The following is a 13,688-nucleotide window of genomic DNA, read 5'->3' on the forward strand; positions in this document are numbered from 1 at the left end:
TCAAGAGTGTTTTGGAAGTGAAAAGTGTGTCAGGCAGAGTAATGATTATGAAGCTGAAAATTGGAGATGTGATGATGAATATTGTTAGTGCATATGCACCACAAATTGGGTGTGCAATGGATGAGAGAGAAGATTTTTGGAGTGAGTTGGATGAAGTGATGAACAGAGTACCTAAGGGACAGAAAGTGGTGATTGGAGCGGATTTCATTGGGCATGTTGGTGAAGGGAACAGAGGAGACGAGGAGGTGATGGGTAGGTATGGTTTCAAGGAGAGGAATGAAGAAGGTCAGAGAATAGTGGATTTTGCCAAAAGGATGGACATGGCTGTGGTGAATACATATTTTAAGAAGAGGGAGGAACATAGGGTGATGTACAAGAGTGGAGGAAAATGCACACATGTAGATTACATACTATGCAAAAGAGTCAATTTGAAGGAGATTGAAGACTGAAAAGTAGTGGCAGGCGAAAGTGTAGTTAAGCAGCATAGGATGGCAGTCTGTAGGATGACTTTGAAGATCAAGAAGAGGAAGAGAGTGAGGGCAAAGCCAAGGATCAAATGGTGGAAGATGAAAAAGGAAGGAAGGTTGAGTTTAGGGAGGAGGTGAGACAGTCACTGGGTGGAAGTGAACAGTTACCAGACAGCTGGGAAACTACAGCAGATGTAGTAAGGGTGACAGCAAGAGGGGTGCTTGGCGTGACATTTGGACAGATGGAGGAAAAGGAAACCTGGTGGTGGAATGGGGAAATACAGGAGAGTATACAGAGGAAGAGGATGGCAAAGAAGTGGGATAGTCAGAGAGATGCAGAAAGTAGACAAGAGTACAAGAAGATAACGTGCAAGGTGAAGAGAAAGGTGGCGAAGGCTCAAGAAAAAGCTTATGATGAGTTGTATGAGTGGTTGGATACAAAAGTGGGAAAAAAGGACCTGTACCAATTGGCTAGATAGAGGGACCGAGTTGGGAAAGATGTGCAGCAGGTTAGGGTAATAAAGATGGAAAGTCCTCACAAGCGAGGCGAGTGTGTTGAGCAAATGGAAAGAGTACTTTGAGAGGCTTATCAATGAAGAAAAAGAGAGAGAGAAGAGGTTGGATGATGTGGAGATAGTGAATCAGGAAGTGCAACGGATTACCAAGGAGGAAGCAAGGACAGCTATGGAGAGGATAAAGAACGGAAAAGCCGTTGGTCCAAATGACATACCTATGGAAGCATGGAGGTGTTTAGGAGAGATGGCAGTGGAGTTTTTAATCAGATTGTTTAATGGAATCTTGTAAAGTGAGAGGATGCCTGAGGAGTGGAGAAGAAGTGTACTGGTGCCGATATTTAAGAATAAGGGGGATGTGCAGGACTGTAGTAATTACATGGGGATAAAATTGATGGCTCTTATAGCATGTATGCGATCTTTTCGGATTCACTTTCACAGTGAACTGCTACAGCACTTGGAGCTTGCTGTTGCTTCGGGACGCTCTTCCACCTGTCGTCCCGTTGGGTGGAAACCCTAAAGAGTTGAGAAATTCACTCACACCAGCCATGATTCTTTTCAAAGGTAAAGTGCATTTGTTTTATGTATTTTTTACTTTATATTTTGTATGAATCAGTTTTATATGATTAGTTTTGGGTTGTGGAACGAATCATCTTGAGTTTCCATTATTTCTTATGGGGAAATTCGTTTTGATATAAGAGTGCTTTGGATTGCGTGCACGTTTTCCGGAACAAATTATGCTCACATACCGAGGTTCTACTGTACTTAGTAAGTTTTCCTTAATTTTTCACTTAAGCTGGCACTTGAGGCAGATTGAAGATTTAAGAATGATTTAAGATATGAAGAGAGAGAAAGTGAGGACGAAGATGTTAGGGGTGAGAATGGCCCCCATACACATGTGCCACCCTGCTGGCCGCTGCTGAGAGTTGATTCTGCAATAAAATAAAAATGAAAAGAGGAATAACCTTGGAGTTCAATCTTCACCCTGAAAGCAGACAGCAGAGATCATGTAGTATACATGTACCAAATCTCAGGTCAATAGTTTGCGAGCTACAGGTGATTTAAAATCCTGGACAGACAAACGGACAGCCACGGTACCGTATTATATAAGAAGATATTCTGATGTACTAATATATGTTTAGTTTGATTTTTAGGTGTTAAAAATATAAATAATTATTTTAAACCTACATCATTGTTTTAAACCTTACATTTTTGGTTGTACCCTCATTTGTAGAGTAGTTTGCATATAAAATTCTACGTAAATTTACAGTGCTATGTAGAGACTTCATAGATTAAGCCTTTAACAAACTGTCTGTTTTAACTAATGTGGGTTATTTGTTTTCAATTAAAAAAAAATACTGGATGACATATAAGGACTAACCATACAGTTTTAACAATTTATTTGTAAACATTTTCTTCTCTGACTAGTTTGTCTTTTATTTAGCTGTTAGTTTATATGGAAATAAACCCTGCATTGTCCAGTGTTTCCTGTATAAAGCCAAATTTCATGATTCTACTTTTAGTGGCTGCACGTACAGTATTTTACTTTGGGTGCCACTTCTCCAAGACCACATAAGTAATAGTCAATACTACTTTATATTCATGCACAGCACCTAAATCAAAATACAAACCTCCTGTACTTTGAATCCTAAGTGAGTTTTAAATGTACGTTAGCCCATCAGTAGCAAATTCAGTTTTGAAGAGCCAGACAGTAGAGAAACAGAGTTCATTTTATTTTAGCTTGTTCCCTTAATCTGACTGGCAATCCCATTGTTTATAGGTGACAGATGGTATGCAACCATTCTGCTCTTTTTGAATTGTTCACTTCCTTATAAATAAGTAATAAACCTATTAAGATTCAACTCAGTCTGCCTGAAAGGCGTCTTCAAGATGCTTTGAGAAGAAGTACTTTCTCTTTCTGAATGCTGCTGCTGCACGACTTCCTCAATGAAGCAAGAGATGGGCAATCTGTAATATGCAGTCTGGCCCATCAGGGGCTGGTAATGTGTTGCACATGGTGTGGCAAGACCATAATAAATATCCATCCTCTTACTCTTTCTGTGTCTAATTTGTGACAGATAGTTGGGTTTTTCTGGCTTTAATTTTAATCTTTCATCTACAGAACATATAAAGCCACATTGTTAGATGGCATTTTATTAATATAGCATCTGTATATGTGTATGTCAGTGCATCTCAAAAGCACCTTCTATCAAAGTTCTGTGAAAATATGCAAAGATTTGGTAATGGACTCCTTTTTCAGTGCTGTTGATTAAAAAGAAAGCTTCCCATGTACACAACAAGTGAACCTTGAAAGTATTTAAGGGAATTTTTAGCATTTTAAAAGTTAAAGTTGTTACAAAATTGCAGCGGTTTTAAGGGAAGTGTTTTGTTTGTTTAGGCATTTAATAAAAATATTACTGATAACCCAGCTATACCAATTTAATTGATTATATATGAAAAGTATATTTTATTGCAACTTAATTTCTAGAGGAGCAAAACAAGGAATCTTTTAGCAAAAGATGTATATTTAGCAGATGTTTTCAGCTGAAATAATGAGTTATTCCATTTGGACTGATTTGAAAACCCTGATGCAATTCTGTGATTAAAAACATATGGTTGGCTACTCAGGCAGGTTAATTACGTAAACTTCTTTGACAAGTGGTTCATTAAATGAGTAATGCTCTTGTGATTCATATGGCATACAGACATTTGAAAGAGATCTGTACATCTGGACATTTTTTAAGCATTTTTACTATCCTTAGAGAATACTATCTGATGATTTGAACGTGAGTCTTATTCAAGTTTACAATTTACTACTTAATTCATCAAAAAACTTGGCACTGAACTGCCACCAGAATCTCTGTTACTTGTGTCCCAGTGTGTTTAACTTGTCTGTCAAACTTTTCTTCCCCATTATTCCCCATAGAAGGTATTTCTGCCTCCTGGCAATGTGCTGTGCTGCATACAAATCTTTTTTTGTAACTGGAGAAATCATGACTACAATTTGAGTCATTGTGTCTTGTTTTATTATTTTGCATGAAAGGGATTACATATATTCTTCAAATTAGCCTCCTTACATTTTATGCATAAGTTGAAGTATTTCAGGATGAATAGATGGCATTTAAAGAAGCTTTTTTGATTTTTTTTTTAATTTTAATGATATGTATTAGGTTTCTTATAGTGCAAAGTGCCTACTTACTTGGTACTGTGTTGCAGCATTGACCACTCCACCCAGTGTATACTCAGAAATTCCTTCAAACTGCGTGTGCTCCAAAAAGACCTTCTCTAAAGCCTGCATTTCAAAGGTATAGCTGAAATTTACAGTGCTAGGCTGTCATCTCTTTTTACACATATTCCAGATGTATTCTTGTGTTGTTCTAGGCGACTTTTAGATGAACTATGACTAGGTCTTGCTTTTATTTCCCTCTTTTTATTACCATGTTCAGTGTTTTCCACAAAAATCAGACCTATCTTTACTCTATTGAAAAGCTCACTATTTTAGCCACATGACCATTTCCATTGTGTTTTGGTGTTTGATTACATCTATTTAAGTCAGTTGCGTAATGGTTATGATGATTATTAGTATTTTGCATTGTACTTGTTTGGGTAATCAAAGGAAAACAAAATACTTATTTTTCTTTTAGCAGGAAACACTGCAATGTTTTACCCCAGATCTCTAAATACTTCTCGGCCAACTCCTAATGTATGAATGGCAATGGTTGTAATCTCAGCCTCCAAAGGGGGTTCATGTATAAAACCTTGCTTAGATTCCATACTACAATTTTGCTTACACCAGAGAGTCTAAAATGGTTTATGTGCAAAACAAAAGTTTTATCAAACCATACTAACATCCTGTCCCATTTATAAATCTCAGATCATCGTACAAATATGCATGCGTTCGTACAGTTTTAACTACTCCCTGACACCTCTCAGCAGTAACCATATATGATCTAAAAATTACCTTTTTGAACATTCATAAATTTAGTAATGTTCTCCTGAGTGTTGCCATAATGATTTGAAATGGTAGTCTGCATGTGCCTGGTGCTTATACCTGTCTGTACAAACAGCAGTGTGGTGATCTGTGCAAATCTCCATCACTAGTCACACACCTGTTGTAAAATATTAAAAAAAACAAAAATGGATATCTTTGTCCTTGATGAAGCAAATAAATAACAAAGTGCTCCCGCTTTAAAAACACAACATTGTTTATCATTTAAATATTGTTAATTTATATCATTTTTCGTAATGATGCTCACTTATAAGCCGATCAGACGTCCTAGAACCGCCCTCTTGGAGCTGTGAGCCTACATTTCATTACTTAGACCATTACGCAGAAATCATGCAATTCCTGTTCCATTACAGGGTTAGAACTACTGGTTTTTGGAAACAGGTGGATAGGTGGATGGACATCAGAAAGTGATTAAGACAGTGTTATCCTTCCTCTGTCAGCTACTGTCTTGAACGAAGAAGGAATCTTTTGCTCTTTGAAGGAAAGAGAGTAGTCCATTCTTTCATTAATTTAGTAGCTACTTTCATTGGAACAATCACAACATCTGCCTATACCTCACTTGTCTGATCTACAAAATGTGCTTACGCCTTAACTGTGGCAATATTCATTTTATGGTTGAATACACTGTCTGAAAGAGGTGCAGTATGAGCTGCAGTGGCTTTCACTTCTGGTAATGTGGATGTAAATTGAAGAGCTTGAATAGCTGCGCTGCGTATTTCATCTACATAACCTTTGTTTTTTTTTTAAACACACATATATACCTTACTGTAGGTTCTTAAGACACACAGTGCTGAACCAAGCACTAGATTCATTTAACTTATGAACACAACTGCTAAGGCATTGCAATCAAAAGGTCTTGCCTCCAATCAACCCCACTGCCATTTATTTTTAACACCTTATACTATGGCTCATGTTTTCCTCATCCTTTAACCAACTTCAGTTCTATTTTGGAATCATGCTCACTGTGACTCACAAAGAATCTTGATAAGTATTGGTTAACAGACTACCCTGCTCAAGTACTATCAATTCTATATCTATATCTATATATATATATAATATTTATATATATATAAAATTCTTTTCGTGTTTGAAACAGAAATTACGTATGACCACAGAACATATTATAATGCACTCGTGCACTCGCGTTTGAAATGGAAATTACATATGACCACAACAGTCAGGTTACACGGAGAAAGTGAGACAGAAGCAGATCGAGAGAGAAGGCTTGCAGGCTTGCTGATCAATGTATTGAGGGCCTCACAAAGATCTGAACAATGTGCTGAACAGAATTGAATTTGATAGATGCAGTATTTACAGGCTACCACGTCACACAGGTGTCAGGGTCTGTATATGGAGGGATTCAATTATAACATTGAAAAAGATTATTGCCTACATCCAAAAGTTACAATAGGAGAAATGGACATCATGTGTGAGTACTGCCAAGCACAGAGGGTTAAATTTGAATCACGTGGAATGTGTTGTTCAGACAGCATTAATGCCGTTGCCTTATGATAGCCACAAATTTTTCCTTCCACTCAGTGACCAAAGCCACTGGGTAATCTGCTAGTAAGTAATAGTAAGGATTTAATTACATGTTTGGTTGCACTGCTACTTGTTAATGCTGCTTTAGTAAAATATGACATGGACAGTGAATAGTTTTAGGAATATGATAGGTCCATATTTTGGAAATAGGGTGTGTTGCTGGAAACGTTTAAGTTCTTGCACTCTCGTTCATTTTCATAGCTATAAAAATGGAAGCACTTGTATTCATTGTTTATAAATTTACCATGGCAATGTTAAAATTTGTATTTCAGTTATTGCAATAGTTGAATATTCCTTTGTCATAATAAAGGAAACCACTTAAAATATGTTCATTGATGTATGTTCAGTGTTTGAAATGTGCTCATTGTTTGCATTATCCGTATAACAGAAGTTTTGTACAAATTCATTTTAATGAATGTTTTTTTCGTTATTATAGCTGCTTGAATACACTATCATTCTTATCTTTTAGGCTCATTCATTTTTTCTTGCTTTAACGCCTAAAAATATATGGTGGTCAAGATGTTATTTGAGAAAGGTGGGGATGTCCTCTGTTTTGACATTATTGGAATAAAATTTGTGTTTATATATCAGACAATTCTGGGTACATAGTAATTACTAATTGTCTGGTTTGGAGTAACATCCAATGGGACATTACTTCTCAATTGCGACATCTTAAATTAGATTGCTAGGATACTGACTCCTTATGCTCAGCTGGAACAATTACAACCTACCTGGCTCATTGCCATGAGAAAGAATGTCCTAATTCGCTTAAAATTAGAAAAATAAAATTCTATTTACAGGGATTGCATTCCTTGGCATCCCAGGGGTAGCTTGTGTTAGGGTATTTAAAATGGTAACCCTGATTTATTTGAACCTCGGATCCAGGAGGTTCAACATGCACAGATATTTGAGTGGCAATTTCTGTCTTAATTTGTTTGGTTTATTTGGTAAAAGCTAATGAATTTAAACTTGCAATTTCTTGAGGGTGATAGTATGAAAATTGTATTTGCATACTTAGTATAAAGTTGAGCCCCTTCAGGGTGCGTGTTGGACTCTGTCAAGGGTGTATCTTGTCTCTGTTGCTGTTCATAATTTTCTTGAATGGAGTATCATGGGTCAGTTGAAATGAGCCTATTAATACTGTTAAAAAAAAAAAAATCAGCTTGCCGAAACAGCTTACTGATAAGTAACCCATAAGCCCATTGCTTTCCTGATGGATAAAACACTAAACTTGCTCCACAGCTAACTTGTTGAAAAACTCCTAAATACTGTAAGTCAGTAAACTTGCCACTGCTCCAAATGTTTTTAAAAAGTGTAATTGTTACAAGTGAGGGACCTTGAGATAGTTGCATTAGATGAAATGTGCTATATAAAAGTTGTCTTTTTTTTTTTTGATGAATTGCTTTCTTTGCAACTAGTATATAGTGATAAGGGGCAGTCAAAAATCATTTATTTTCTGTGTTGGTTTGGCCATTCATCCATCAACATGCACTTTTCCAGTACTTACAAATTAATTTCTTGCCTGCTCACATTATTATGAATTAAATTGCACATGGTAGTAATTTTTGTGATATCTTTTCGTATTAATTTTAGACTTTTATTATTTATAGTTTTAACTGTATTTTTATTCTTTTTTGTGAATTCATGTACATTATCAAATTTTATTAACTTTTCATCCTAACAGAATTACCATTTAGTAATTTATCTCTGTATTGTTTTATACTATAAGTCAACATAGGTCTTTATAGAGTATATACTGTAGCTAAAGAAGTATATTTTAATTTATTTCTTTGTTCAATTCAGGAGTTGGAAGGTGTTCATGAAGATGTTCAAGCGATGAGTAGATGCTGTGAGGATATGACGAACCGTTTGAAGGTAAAATTAAAGTGCAAATGGTCTTCAAACACATTGAGATTTTTAATTTATATTCTATATGTTTTCATGTGTATTTAGATTTAAACCTTTTTGTTTACTATTTATTAGTTAAAACTTGTTTCTGTTTAGGCATTATTGTAACTTAGATGAAGATCAGACCATATTTTAAGAAAAATTTGTACATGTGTGTAACTATTTTCCAAGGATTCATAACCTTTTTTCTTGCCACTTAATGTAGTTTGTGATTTCTGGGAGAAAACCATACTTATATAACCCATAAAAATACCAAAACACGTTGGAACGTTGTGTAAAATGTAAATGAAAATAGAATGCAATGGTTTGCATATCTCATAAGCCCATATTTTATTTATAATAGAACATAGACTGCATATCAAATGTTGAAAGTGAGACATTTTTACAATTTTATGAAAAATATTAGCTCATGGGCGGCACGGTGGCGCAGTGGTAGCGCTGCTGCCTCGCAGTTAGGAGACCCGGTTCGCTTCCTGGGTCCTCCCTGCGTGGAGTTTGCATGTTCTCCCGTGTCTGCGTGGGTTTCCTCCGGGCACTCCGGTTTCCTCCCACAGTCCAAAGACATGCAGGTTAGGTGGATTGGCGATTCTAAATTGACCCTAATGTGTGCTTGGTGTGTGGGTGTGTTTGTGTGTGTCCTGCGGTGGGTTGGCACCCTGCCCAGGATTGGTTCCTGCCTTGTGCCCTGTGTTGGCTGGGATTGGCTTCAGCAGACCCCCGTGACCCTGTGTTCGGATTCAACGGGTTGGAAAATGGATGGATGGATATTAGCTCATTTTGAATCTGATGGGGGTATCTCAGAAAAGTTGGGACTGGAGCTAAAAAAAAGGCTGGAAAAGTAATTGGAACTAAAAGAAACAGCTAGAGGAACATTTTGCAACTACTTAGGTTAATTGGCAATGGGGTCAGTAAAATGATTGGGTATAAAAGGACCATCTTACAGAGGCAGGGTCTCTCAGAAATAAAGATGGGCAGAGGTTCACTAATCTGCAAAAAAAATGTGTCTACAAATTGTGGAACGATTTCAGAATAATGTTCCTCAATGTAAAATTGGGAAGACTTTGAATATCTCATCATCTACTGTACATAATATTATCAAAAGATTTGAGAATCTGGAGAAATCTCTGTGCTCAAGGGACAAGACCAAAAACCAATATTGGATGCCTGTGATCTTCAGGGCCTCGGGTGCACTACATTAAAAACAAGCCTGATTCTGTCACGGAAATCAGATCATAGGCTCAGGAACAGTTCCTGAAATCATTGTCCATGAACACAGTTCCACTTGCCATCCACAAATACAAATTAAAGCTCTTTTATGCAAAGAAGAAGCCATATGTGAGCATGATCCAGAAATGTTGCCATCTTCTCTGGGCCAAAGCTCATTTAAGATGGACTTGGGCAAAGTGGAAAACTATTCTGCGTTCAGATGAATCAAAATTTGAAATTCTTTTTGGAAAACATGGCTGTGGCGTCCTCCACATTAAAGAGGAAAGGGACCCTCCGGCTTGTTATTAGCGCGCAGTTCAAAAGCCTGCATCTCTGATGGTATGGGAGTGCATTAGTGCCTATGGAATTGATAGCTTGTACATTTAAAAAGATACCGTCAGTGCTGAAAGGTATATACTGGTTTTAGAGAAACATATGCTTCCATCCAGATGATGTCTTTTTCAGAGAAGGCCTTGCATATTTCATCAAGACAGTGCTATACTACTATTAGAGATGGACAATACCACTATTTTTAAAATTAATATGGATACAAGTATTTTATGTGTCGGATTTCTGATGCAGAATAATTTTTAAAGCACACAGGAATTTATTTTCAAATGATTATTTTGTTTTAGAATGGCTAATATTAATGGGATAGTCTGTGTTTAAATTAACTAATAACAAAACACAGTTTCAAGGTCAACATAAAAAATGTTTTACAAAATATATATTAATAAAATGAATGAACATGACATGTCAATTTCTAAACCTACTACAGCCTATCCCAGCTACCATAGGGCGCAAGGCAGGAGCAAACCCTGGGCAGGCTGCCCATCCATTCCAGGTTGAACACACCAAACACACCAAGGCCAATTTATGTTTGCCGTTTCAACTATAACTGTATGTCTTTGGACTGTGGGAGGAAACTTTTATGCAAGCAGAGAGGGTCTGGGTCACAGCACTCTGTCTCCTTACTGTGAGCCATCAGTATTACCACTTCACCACCATGCCATCCAGAATGAACATACAAACTTAATAAAGATAACATGAACTTTTATGCTTTCATAGAAATTTGATTATGTGTTTAATACATGAAAAACGGGCAATCACTTCACAAAAGTACTTAAACCGATCCCCTTAGAACACTAACATTTACAAAAAATATTCCCACATTTGCACTTTCTATTATATTCAGCCCATTTGTTTTTTCAAGAAAGATTTTGTCATATTAGCTTTACATTTAATTAAATTTAAAATTTGTATTTAGAAAAAATAAAATTGACATTTTTGCACTTAATCTTATTTTGCCTCTGTGGGCACAAAGCTGAAACAGTTGCTGGAGAGGGCGAGAGCCCATCACAGAGTGAACACACACACACACACACACACACACACACACACACACAAATATATATATATATATATATATAAATATATATATATATATATATATATATATATATATATATATATATATATATATATATATATATATATATATATATATATATATATATATATATATATATATAAATATATATAAATATATATATAATTATAATTAGGGGCCAATTTAACATTATCAATTCACCAAACATGCATGTCTTTGGACTGGAGACAGGAGCATAATTCAAGTTTAACATTTCAAAATTAAGTAGAAAAAGTATATTTTATTACAATTGATGCTGTTACTAATGCAATTAAAGTGCTTTTAAATCCTCTAAACTTGCAAAATAAAATAAGTGCCCAAATAAATGTTAATAAAATATTATGGAAAGAAAAACTACTTTCAGTGAAAGTTTTCATCTTCATATTAGGCATAGTTTTTAAGTATTTTGCATAGAGTTAAGACTATTTAACATTGCAATTTATACACATTGGCTATACTGTATACTTTATTTTAATCAGCAGAAAAAACAAAATGGGACAGAACACGTAACAGTGATGCTTTACACTATTATGTGTCCTTCATACTTCCATCAACAGGCTTTACGTTTCATAAGTATTAATGAGTGGTAAACCACGAAGTGTTAAATTTCGCTAAAAAGTCTTAAGTAAACCTCCATCTACATAAACCTGCTAAGATCAGTTACCTGGATGGCTTCTTGTGCCTCTTGGAAAACTCTCCTGCAACATCCCTTGTATGGCAGTGATTCAGATTTGCATCTTTTTGATATTTTACAAATGTGTCTCTCTGTTGGTTAGTGTATGTGGTTTTTAAATGTTTAAATGGGCTGCTTGTTTTGCCACTGTACTGTTCACTGTCCTCATGAATATTGCATCAGGCAGCTGCATTCTTTTCCATTTACAAAAAATAGTAGCATACAATGCTATGCTTTCGGTGTGCCATTGCTGTACACAGTCTATGCTTGCACAAGAGGAATGGCTGTATGGTGTTCTTACATCAATACGTGTCTGCTCATTTCAGTACGTGAGAGTGGAAAGTGTGTTAGTATATTCTACGCCTTTGCAAGAACCTTCCTACTGTATCTTATAGAAAAAGTAATCAATATTTTTTAATGGTAGTCAATTCCAAATGAGTACAGTTTAAGTATGAAAGTATCGATCTTCTCATTTCTAGCATCTATTACCACAGCATGGCTTTGAAGTATAAGAGTCTCGGTGCTGAATTGGCCTGCCTGCTGTCCAGACCTTTCACCAGTTGAAAACATTTGAAGCATCATGAAATGCAAAATATGACAAAGACGAGCTAGGATTGTTGAGTAGCTAGAATCCTGTATCAGATGAAAATGGGATAGCATTCCTTGCCCAAAAGTCCAGTAACTGGTCTCCTTAGTTTCCAGACATTTATAGACTTTTGTTAAAATAAGAGGGGATGCTATACAGTGGTAACCATGACCCTGTCCCAGCTTTTTGGAAATGTGTTGCTGCCATCAAATTCAAAATGGCCTTATTCTTTTCTTAAAATGGAACATTTTCTCAGTTTAAACACTTGATATGTTTTCTGTGTTCTATTGTGAATAAAATATGGGTTTTATGAGATTGCAAGTCATTGCATTCTGTTTCTATTTACATTTTACACAGCATCCCAACTGGTTTTGAAATTGGTGTTGTTAAGAATATTCAGAATTAAAATCATCCTTATTTTATCAAGCACACTTTCTGTATGTGTAAGACATTTGTTTTGTTATGTTTGGCATAAGGCCATACATTTCACATTATCTTGTGTCCCACGTAAATATATCACTATACAAGTTAAGACAGAACTAACATTAGTGCCAAAAAACCTAAAACATACTGTAATTGTTATTATTATTATTGTACATTACTTGCAGCAGCACTAAACGTCTTCAACTGGGAAGATGGGTTTAGTAATATTGACATACTGGGTAGTAAAAGCTGTTTAGGAATGGAGAGGTTTTGAATTTGAGAACTAAAAGTTGAAGTTTATAAAAGAAATCGTGACCAGAGTGGATGAGATAAGTAGCATTTTTTCAGCTCACTTCATTGCTGTAGATTGTGAAGATTTCCAAGTCAAAAAAAAAGATAGCATCTAATGATTTTTTCCCCCAAAACAGATGGCACATTACAGTTTGAGTGAGTAGATGCAATGCCAAATCAGACTCAGTCTTGACTGAAAGAAAATGGATCAGAATTAACTAAGTGATGTGAAGTTTTTTCAACTGGCAGAGGAAGTACATCCTCTTCTGTGCTTTCTTGGTTAGGCTAATTATATGATTATCCCTTCTCAGTGCCTTACTAATCTGCTAAAATGTAATTTAAATGCCTCTTCCACACCAAGTCTTTTCTTATTTAACTCTCCACTGGTTTAAGTTAGTGGATCCCAATTCAAATGATTTGACTTATGGGTCACTTGAAATGTGGTCTTTCCAAGCCAGACTTGAATTGCAGCCATTGGTGTACAGGGATAATAATGGAGTGGACATTATACATAATCATTTGGAAACTGAACAAGGTTCAGCAGTAGGTCTTTATTAAGTTTGAAATAAGAGAGTATCAAACATTTAATAACTGATTACAGATAAAAATGGGTTTGTAATAATTAAATCCAACTATTGTATT

The 13,688-nt window shown here is 35.8% G+C and overlaps 1 protein-coding gene across 2 annotated transcripts in view; it reads left to right on the plus strand.

The window, feature by feature from the left end:
- cog6 (component of oligomeric golgi complex 6) overlaps positions 1-13,688 on the plus strand; it is a 216,735-nt gene that overhangs the window by 53,261 nt on the left and 149,786 nt on the right. For both annotated transcript variants that reach the window (XM_039745832.1, XM_039745833.1), the window contains exon 3: positions 8,334-8,405. In XM_039745832.1, the coding sequence (XP_039601766.1) occupies positions 8,334-8,405 (72 nt within the window). The remainder of the gene's footprint in view (positions 1-8,333; positions 8,406-13,688) is intronic.

This window comes from Polypterus senegalus, chromosome 2, assembly GCF_016835505.1.
Source record: "Polypterus senegalus isolate Bchr_013 chromosome 2, ASM1683550v1, whole genome shotgun sequence".
Lineage (NCBI taxonomy): Eukaryota > Metazoa > Chordata > Cladistia > Polypteriformes > Polypteridae > Polypterus > Polypterus senegalus.